Source organism: Phoenix dactylifera, chromosome 14 (assembly GCF_009389715.1).
Source record: "Phoenix dactylifera cultivar Barhee BC4 chromosome 14, palm_55x_up_171113_PBpolish2nd_filt_p, whole genome shotgun sequence".
Classification (NCBI taxonomy): Eukaryota; Viridiplantae; Streptophyta; class Magnoliopsida; order Arecales; family Arecaceae; genus Phoenix; species Phoenix dactylifera.
Genome location: NC_052405.1, coordinates 21,313,963 through 21,323,825, shown reverse-complemented (window position 1 = coordinate 21,323,825; position 9,863 = coordinate 21,313,963). Strand labels below are relative to the sequence as shown.

The following is a 9,863-nucleotide window of genomic DNA, read 5'->3' as shown; positions in this document are numbered from 1 at the left end:
ATTATTTTTAATTGAAATTAACTAGAAGACATGTACTTAGATTTAAAGAGCATTTTATATATTTAACTAATCAAAGAAAAGCTTCGGCATAAATAAAACTCTCTATTAAACTAAAACTAAAAACCCCAAAACAACATGTCTCAAAATAAAACTCTTACTAAAAAAATACATTGCTCTCAATTAAACTAAAAAAAAATAGGAACAATATGATACTCAAAACAGAATCACTAATACACAAATTAAAAACATAACTTCTAAAAAAAAAAAGCAACTAAAACAAAAAAAAAAAATAAAGAAACGTAATGCTCTATTTTCAAATCTGAAAACAGAGCACTACTCTTCTGCCTCTTTCTTAGACCAAACCCGCCGACCACCTTCCACTCCCCCCTTCCTTCTCCTTCCCTCTTCCTCTCCTTAAATAAGTCGCCCACCCCTTGATGGACAGCGATGAATCCCTTGATGGAGGGTAACGGATGCGTGATCGATGGGGATCCGATTGCTTGGGGGGTTGGGATTTGGAAACGGAAGGAGGAGCCGATCTCGGATGAGCTGCTGGGTGCTTGGATCACGCTGCTTGCAGACGCGGAGGCTTGAAGCGTGGGATGCATCACCGTTTTCAAAGGAGGCAGACTCGGACAATGCTGGGCGGATCGTGGAGATGGTGCTGGCTGAGGCGCTGGGCATTCGGAAAACGGGAACGTGCGAACGGCTGCGATGATGGCGTGATCCGTGGGAGGCTTGATCATGGGAACGTTGGAGGCCGCCGCGGGACCACTGGAGATGCGGACGGTGTGCAATGGGGCGCGATGCTGGGACTGCTGGGAACGTGATCGACGGGGTGCTGAAGAGGAAGGATGTTGATCGTGGCTGGGTGCTGGAACGCTGGGAGGAATCTCGGAGGAGGCGGACTCGGACGAGCGCGTGAGCTTCGTGGGATGCTAGGAGGGCGCCGATGATGAAGCGGAAGAGGAAGATGGATGCGTGATGCTGGGATCCGACGAGAGCTGGCACAAGTGCTTGGATGCTAGGCCACGGGATGCTGTGGGATCGACGAAGATGGAAGATGTTCTGAGATGGGAGCTGGGAGACACCAAGTTCCGTCCAATCAGTCATCTAAAAAAAAAATAGTGTGATATGTAATTTGGCTTGTAGACGGACGGACTGAGTTTGTCACGGATCATCTGTTCTGACTGGAGGTCAAGTGCAAGTCTTTCAAGTCATGTCACCCAGCACCTCATAGTTATGATATGGCCAAATTAGATTTGCCCAAAATTCTTTTCCAAAAGCATAGAAAAATTCGACCCGAACCCCGACTCGGACACGACTCGGACCCGATCCGGACCCAACTCGGACCCGACCCGATCTTCAACCGGGTCGGATCTGGAAAGAAATCCTTCTGAGTCAAATTTGTACTCAATGCGCATTTTATCACTAATTTATGATAATCTGTGTCAAATCCAAATATAATATTAATCTAGTGAATTTATTATTATCGGTTAGCAATAACACTAATTTGGTGACATGTAGGTCGCACTTTTATGCTCTCATCATTGAGTGAGCCGGAGATTAGCAGAGGCCATATGCTTTAATGGTTGAGTGGGCTGGAGATCAACAGAGATCATACGCATTAATTGTAGGCGGCGAAGTAGGGTATGGCCCTGACCGAGTTACAAAGGGATGTGACGATAGTAGGCGAGTGGAGAGATCGGGTTTTAAGAGTTGGACTCCCGAAAGAGATTTGGTTGTGATCGCTGCTCTGATGGGGCGTCTCGAAACTGGCGTCTGGTCGGACGCCGAGCCGGCTAGTTGCCTTTAGGCCGGGCGCCTTTGGGCTAAGCGTTCGCTGATCGAGCGCCTTCTGGTCGGACGCCCGGTGGTCGGGCGCCTGCTAGTTGGGTGCCTTCTGGTCGGACGCGAGCCGGGCTAGTTGCCTTTAACCGGGCGCCTTCGGTTAAGCGTTCGCTGATCGAGCGCCTTCTGGTCGGGCGCCCGCTGGTCGAGCGCCGTCTGGTCAGGCGTCCGCTGGTCGGGCGCCTTCGGGTTGTTCTAGGTGACTTGGTTTTCCCCTAATAGAAGCATACTATATTTTTCACACGTTCGTTAGATGCAATAAGAGATTTGCTAAGTTAGTCATAGATAGGGTAATAGCATGAATGTGGTCTCTGAGGCTGCTATAGCTACATTGAACTTTAAGGTAGAGCCACACATCAAGCCTTTTAAAGTAGATTGGGTTAATAAGAAAACCTTGCATGTGATTGAGAGATGTTTAGCGCTCGTCAAAATGGGAGATTATGAGTATAAGGTGTATCATGATGCATTACCGATGGATGTGGCACATATTTTGTTATGACGCCCATAGCTTTACGACTTAGATATGACCCACCATGCATGTAGGGAAGAACACTTATATGTGTAAGGCTCCATCTGATAGAGCTGTTAGTAGTAGAGCTTTTGAAATAGAGTTTTATAAAAAACTATTTGTGTTTGGTAACTACATTTCAAAGTGCTATAAACTTTAATATGTGTTTGGTAAACAAACTGAGAAAGTACTTTTGGTATGACAAAATGACCAAAAAGGACATTGCATAGTTTTATACCATAGAGCACAATAAAATATAATATGTATTAATACATAAATATATGATATAGTATAATATTGCTGTAATTTAATATAATATTTTTATAATATAGTAATATAATATTGTATACTATAGCATAATAATATAACATAATTTAATATTATATAACATAAAATATCAATGTATTATGATATAATAAATATTATATTATATTTATAGTATAATACAATAATAAAGGTATAAATAATGTATAATTATTAGCCATAATTAATTCTCCATCTTTACGATGACTATGTATAATAGAAAGTCCTTATTGATCAGAACTACCATTTTGGTCCAGAAATTCTGCTAATTGTAATTCTCGGTCCCTAATAGCGATTTTCATTTTTTAAATTTCGAAGATACCCCCGCGATCACACCAAAATGTGGTGGAGAGTTAAACTCCTTGCATAAGGAAGTTGCAGAAGATGGAAGAGGGTGAAGATGATGATGGCAGCCAACAAGCTCAGGGACTTGATGGATGACAGCAGCTTCTCCCGTATTGAGGAGGTATAGAGGTGCGTAGTGAGAGCATTGTCATTGAACCATATCCCATCAGATAAAAATCACACAGGATAAGAATCTGTTAGCATGTATTATGTACAAATAGTTTAAATAATGCTTGGAACACACTTATATAGCCTAGCACACAATTAAGTCTTCTTGACACAAAGTTAAGTAAGCTTGGAACACAGTTAAGTACCTCTACCAGTTTTTTAAGCAAAACAAATCTGCCTCCCATCTAGAGTACAATGCTCTTTCGCATTACAATTCCTCTAAGCTTTGTGAAGGAAGCCGATTTTCTATTTGTGACCGACATATGCGTATCAAACATCTTTGTTCACTAAAATTCACATTAGATTCCGCAAGTTACACGCTGAAGTACCTTCCTTCAGATCTTTTGTCACCCATGTCCTGCATTGAGATCTTTCTTCTCTGATAAAGTGTGTGGTGCACTTGTCAACTGTAAGTCCCCAAACAAGTACAGAAGACAGAATCAAAAGCTTGAGAAGAAATTAATTGAAGCCATTAAGCAGAGATCTGCATCAAGAAAGCAAACCTTTCAGGTCTATGAACAGCATAATCATGAGGTTCCCTCACTTCAAAGATGGGTTGGAAATATGAAGGATGTATTTGAACAATACGGTGAGTCAGTAATCGTCTTTTCCTTGTTGACCTCTGCATGTTAAGACATTGTGTAGTCAACATGAATTGGTTTGATTCTAGATAGACCATTTCATATTAAATTACTTACTACTATATCAAAATTTTAATAATGCCTGGTTGCATGTTTTACAGATGAGGACTCAAATGGAACAATGATCGTGAAGAACTAAAGAAGTGCTTGAGTACACTTCAAGTGCAATCTTACTGAGGAGGAGATAAATGGCTTTACCACTACTGCGATGAGGATGGAAATGAGGAATGCAATTCAATGAGTTCATTATTCTCCTTTGTCTTATCTATCTTCTGATGGAGCCTGCTTCTGCGACTGACAATGTATATAGAACACATTTGACTGCTTGATCCATTTTTCCTTACCGTACAAGCGGACAATGTTTGTGCCACGTGTGAGTTCATTTCATGTCTTGAAATGTCATCAGATGCCAAGAATTGGATCACCACAGCTTGAAGCTGCTTTTGATGCAATTGTGATGCATTCCTATTTCTGGACAAAAATGGTGATGGCAAGCTAAAAAGGAAGGACATGATGCTGGCATTTAATGAAACGACTACAAAGGAGAAATCACCAAATCACATCACTTTGAGACGATTTAATGTCTCCTCTTTCATTTTTGTTGTTGTTCATGGAGACGGAGTTGTGCATTAACCCTTTATTTCTCTATCAATGCAGAAGAAATGGACTGGAACAAGGATGGGAAGGTTAATTTCAAAGAATTCCTGTTTTCATTCTCAAAGTGGATTGGAATGGATAATGATGATCAGGGAGTCCCTGGTGTGACGACGTGCCCTGCAAATTGTATCAGAATTGAGTTCTGAAAAAAATAAGTAAAGTGATGGTTGGACTGGCTGTCTGACATGTCAATGTCTGCTCTAGAATTTAACCATGCTTGTATACTTAACCGTGTCATATAAAAACGTAAACTAATTATGAGCATTCCATATGAGTTTGTGTCATGAAAGTTCATTGAATGATATTTGCACTGTCACATGCACTTTTATTTTGTACTTCCGATAAGGAGGATATGGTAGATACCCACATACAGGTTTTAATTTGATTTGGCTTGGTTATTGAACTAGTCCAGCTGAACTATGTCTGAACTTTGATTAGGCTAGCCATTGAAATGTCAAAATTTTTGAGTTCAGTCAAATAGAGCTGTTGTATTTTTCCATGAGTCTTGATGGGGAAAACATTGGACACCTCGACCTCGGGCTAGATCTACTGCATTGATCTTAGATATAAACCGAGGAGAACAACTTCGGCCCCAGCCGAGCAGCCAGCCAACTGAGCTGAGCGACTTCGATCCCGACTGAAGAGGAGCCAATTGGTCGAGAAAAACAATCAACACGTGCTAACAAAGACTGACAGTCCTAGCAACCGATAGCTCTAGCAGCCTGTAGTCGTGGCAGCATCATGGTCAGCACCCACCGACGCTACTCGCCGCCCACGCAAACTAGATCGCACACCATGGTTGTACTACCGGCCTTTATTTGGCAATCATTGCATGCCACATCAGGTTAGGTAACGACAAAGTAAACTCTCCTATATAAAGGGGTAGCCCAAGGGAGCTAAGATATGCAACATATAATATATACGATATTACTCACAGAATCACCTTCTATTGAAATCCTCTCCCTTCCATATTGTTACCTCATTATTCTAGCTTAAGAATCGGAGGCTCCCCATCAAGCAGGCTAACTCCAAAAGAGCCCAGCAGCCGATGCGTCAACTGGCCTGCTCAGCTCACCTCCAGCCATGGTATACTGAACCGGCCTATACCGGACATATCCGGTCCCTAATCAGTCTGATACAGTAGTAGAAAACAGTTCCGAAAGGGGCCGAAACCAAGCAGTACAAAGGCATACCAGAGCGAACTAGATCGGTTCGCATTGGTACAAGTACAGTACCGCATTTATACCGGTCGAACCAAACCGGTTTGCACCGGTATGCAGGTGCACGGGGAAGAGCATCAGTGCGTGGAGCAGTGCGCCCGCATGCGAGGAAAGGCTGATGGAGGGTAGCTTTCGGCCCCGAGCCACCGCACCAAATTCTCACCTCGTGCTTCTTGTGCGCACCTTATTAAGTTGCTGATTTGGGCCGATGCGGGTAACGCCGGTTGATATTTGCCTCTTCAGAATGCCGTGGAGAACAAGTCAAAGGGTGGGTCTACTGGGTGCAGCTTGGCCCGACCCTTGGCTTGTTGGAAACACTTGACACTGTTAGATATATGCCCTAGAAACCAATATGGCTGACACCTTATTAATTCTGGAATATAGTTTTGTACTTGACTTTATTATTATTGAATAATAAAAGGCATCTTTTTATTCATATTGTTTATGTGTCTATGAATCGTCCAAGAAATTAATAAGATGATGATGTATATTCTCAAGAGTTGAGAATTTGAGCCATGTATCATTAGTGATTAATTTCTAAATGCTCCTGATCGATGGATCATCACCGAGGACGGTGATTGATCCGATGAGATCAGTGCATACATCGCTTTCCTTATGGATGGACGAGACTCGAGTCCACGGTGTAGGGACACTGAAGTGATAGTGCAGGTGCTTGTTAGAGAATAAGGGTACTGAGCCGTGAACAAGATAAAAAGTTACTTGGACGTCTATCCACTCGTCAGTGACTTGCTTGATGTTCCAGTAGTGTGACCAATCCTTTGACTTGCCGTACTTCGGCTACTTACAGTGAGGTTATTGTAGTTTGACTGCACGTATACATGGTCTCTAGAGATACGGATCCTTGTAGTGTAGATTGGCTGCAGTAGGTTCATTGTAGGAGTAGGGTATGCATCTATATGGAATCTATCAACCTTGATAGATGAGGAGAGATCCTATGTGATTTATAAGACTGAGTTTGTAAGACCTCGGCTAGGGCAGTATGCATAGTGGAGAAAGAGTTTTCCACTCTCGAACTTAAAGTCGAATAAATCTTGACACATGATAGACGATGGGGTTGACGAGTTGTCCAAGACCTCCATCCTGTAGGGATCCATGATAGAAACACTGTATCATACAATAACTGCACCTAAAGGTTCATCATTCCATTTTGCTGGGTAGCTACTACATGCTGCTAGGTGTCACTGATGGATGGTGGGACTCACAGGGATTATCTCGATGGCCGATAATTCCTGGTGAGTTGAGTAGGAATTGTTCCAACCCATTGAAAAGAGTTTTTCAATGATATTGTGATAGAGATCGCAATATATCTAACTACCAAATATAATAGAACCTATGGGGTCACATACATTAGAGGTATTGACCGATCCGATGCTTGTTAGAGAATAAGGGTACTGAGCGTGAACAAGATAAAAAGTTACTTGGACGTCTATCCACTCGTCAGTGACTTGCTTGATGTTCCAGTAGTGTGACCAGTCCTTTGACTTGCCGTACTTCGGCTACTTACAGTGAGGTTATTGTAGTTTGACTGCACGTATACATGGTCTCTAGACATACGGATCCTTGTAGTGTAGATTGGCTGCAGTAGGTTCACTGTAGGAGTAGGGTATGCATCTATATGGAATCTATCAACCTTGATAGAAGAGGAGAGATCCTATGTGATTTATAAGATTGAGTTTGTAAGACCTCGGCTAGGGCAGTATGCATAGTGGAGAAAGAGTTTTCCACTCTCGAACTTAAAGTCGAATAAATCTTGACATATGATAGACGATGGGGTTTGATAAGTTGTCCAAGACCTCCGTCCTGTAGGGATCCACGATAGAAACACTGTATCATACAATAACTGCACCTAAAGGTTCATCATTCCATTTTGCTGGGTAGCTACTACATGCTGCTAGGTGTCACTGATGGATGGTGGGACTCATAGGGACTATCTCGATGGCCGATAATTTCTGGTGAGTTGAGGAGGAATTGTTCCAACCCATTGAAAGGAGTTTTTCAATGATATTGTGATAGAGATCGCAATATATCTCACTACCAAATATAATAGAACCTATGGGGTCACATACATTAGAGGTATTGACCGATCCGATGGTTGAATTGTGATTATGAATCACGAATAATCAATTTGATTGATAAAGGGTTGAAGAAGGAATAATGGGATTTGATTAATTGGACTTAAACACGAATCCTACTTGGAATAGGATTTCTAGAGTCTTAATTGGATTAGGACTGGGAGTCCTACTTAGAGTAGGATTCCTAGAGTCCTAATTGAATTAGACTTTCGAATTCGAATCAGAGTCTTACTTAGAATAGGATTTCTAGAGTCCTAATTTGATTAGGATTTTGGATTCAAATTAAAGTCCTAATTGGATTAGGACTAAAATTGAGCAAGTCCTAATTGGATTAGGATTTCTTAGGTCCTAATTATATGTTAATCTAATGAATTAATATGACTCCTAATTGGATTAGGATTGAAGAGTTCAATTGAGTCATAATTCATTTGAGTTCTAATTGGATTAGGACTAGCATTGATTAAACCCAAAATTGGTTCACCCTTGTTCTAAGCCTAATTAGATTAGGACTTAACCACATTAGGGCCTCCTAATCCTCCTTAGAGGAGGACTAGGTTAACCAAGAGGGAGGGGCGCACGCCCCTCCTCTCTTACTTCCTTGGTGCGGCAAACAAAGAGGGGCCGACGCCCCTCTTAGGAAAATTGTTAGGAGCTCCTAAAAGTTAGGAGCTCCACATCCCTTTTTAAGGATAAGAGGGGCGGCACCTAGGGCATTCAAGCCATTCTCCTTCTAGCCGTGATCCCCTCTTCCTCCTCTTGGTTTCAGCTGCAAGCAAGGGAAGAAAGAGAGAAGGCTTGGCGGCCCTCCCCTCCTCCCTTCATTCTTCCAACGCAAGGGAAAGAAAAGGGCTGCAAGCAGACTTTGGTTCTTCTTCCAGATCCCTCCTTCTTCTTCCTTCTCCCTCTGGTATTCAAAATTTGATTCAAAAGGAGGTGATCAGCCATCAAAATAAATCTCTGCAAGGGAGCTAGCACCCCAGGGAGATTCGAGCATTTGGATCGGTTCTCTGCTTCGTGTGGATATCCGTAGAGGCCGGACGCGCGTGCGGCTTCAAGTGAACCTTCATCTATAACCACGAACATCAGTTTACGGTGATCATCTACCCGCACAAGGTGAAGATCTGATCTTCTAATATTTTAAAAGCTTTTAATCCTAATCTATCTACGAACGATTTTTGAAATACGTTCATGAGATGAACGTCGATCCCGCGCATGCCCCTTCCGCTGCAATCTGAAATTTCTGCGGCATGGGCGGGTTCCCAACAGTGGTATCAGAGCCTAGGCTTCGTAGATTATGATTAGGATTAATTAATAAAGGCATATTAGATCTGAAATTTAAAGGATTAAGTTTGCCGAAATTTCTGCATGCAGAATTTCAAGTTGCTGATTTTTGCATGCTGATTTTTATATGCTTTGATTAATGATTCTATTGCTTTGATAATATGATTACAAATATTTAGAATCATATCTTGCATGATCAGCAACTCATGGAATGATGTAATCAGTTAAGTTTCAGAACTATAAATTATATTTTTGCATGTGATGCGAGTGGTGATGATCATGGATGACCCTTTGTGAATGTGCTAAAATGTTCTGTGATGTTCTGTGATTTTATGTGATGACATGTAATTCAGTTTTTCAAATGCCTGCGTGCATCTTAAATTCATGTATTAGAGACCTACGTGTCTCATGACAAAGGATTGTAATTATTCTTTTATTTTTGAATTTTATTTGGGATGTAATCTGTGATGTGTGATGCACGTCGATGGTTAATCGATGCATTACTCTACAAGCAAGCCTTGCGCGAATCGAGATCAAAGGTTGATTGAAGATGGATCAAAGAGTTGATCATAATTGGACCTAAGGGATCAAGATCGAGTCAAGAGTTGAAGACGATCTAACCAATTGACGTGCATGTGCTTGTACAATGACCCCATTCTGGATCCATGATCATCACCAGTTACTTTTAATTTGTTATATATGCCTGGATGTTTATATTTATGCCTATGCATAACGGGTAGATGGATATGTGCATGAGATGTAAATAATCAATTGAAAAGGACCCAAACTAAAAACT

General features: G+C 41.7%; 1 protein-coding gene across 1 annotated transcript; it reads left to right on the top strand.

Moving 5' to 3' along the window:
* The first annotated feature begins 796 nt into the window (after positions 1-796).
* Positions 797-4,619, top strand: LOC103697921 (probable calcium-binding protein CML22). The gene is given in 10 exon segments (XM_039133998.1): positions 797-871; positions 3,590-3,649; positions 3,651-3,732; positions 3,735-3,764; positions 3,918-3,935; positions 3,938-4,036; positions 4,039-4,118; positions 4,223-4,271; positions 4,274-4,395; positions 4,473-4,619. Coding segments are annotated over 10 exon segments (762 nt in total).
* Positions 4,620-9,863: the final 5,244 nt, after the last annotated feature.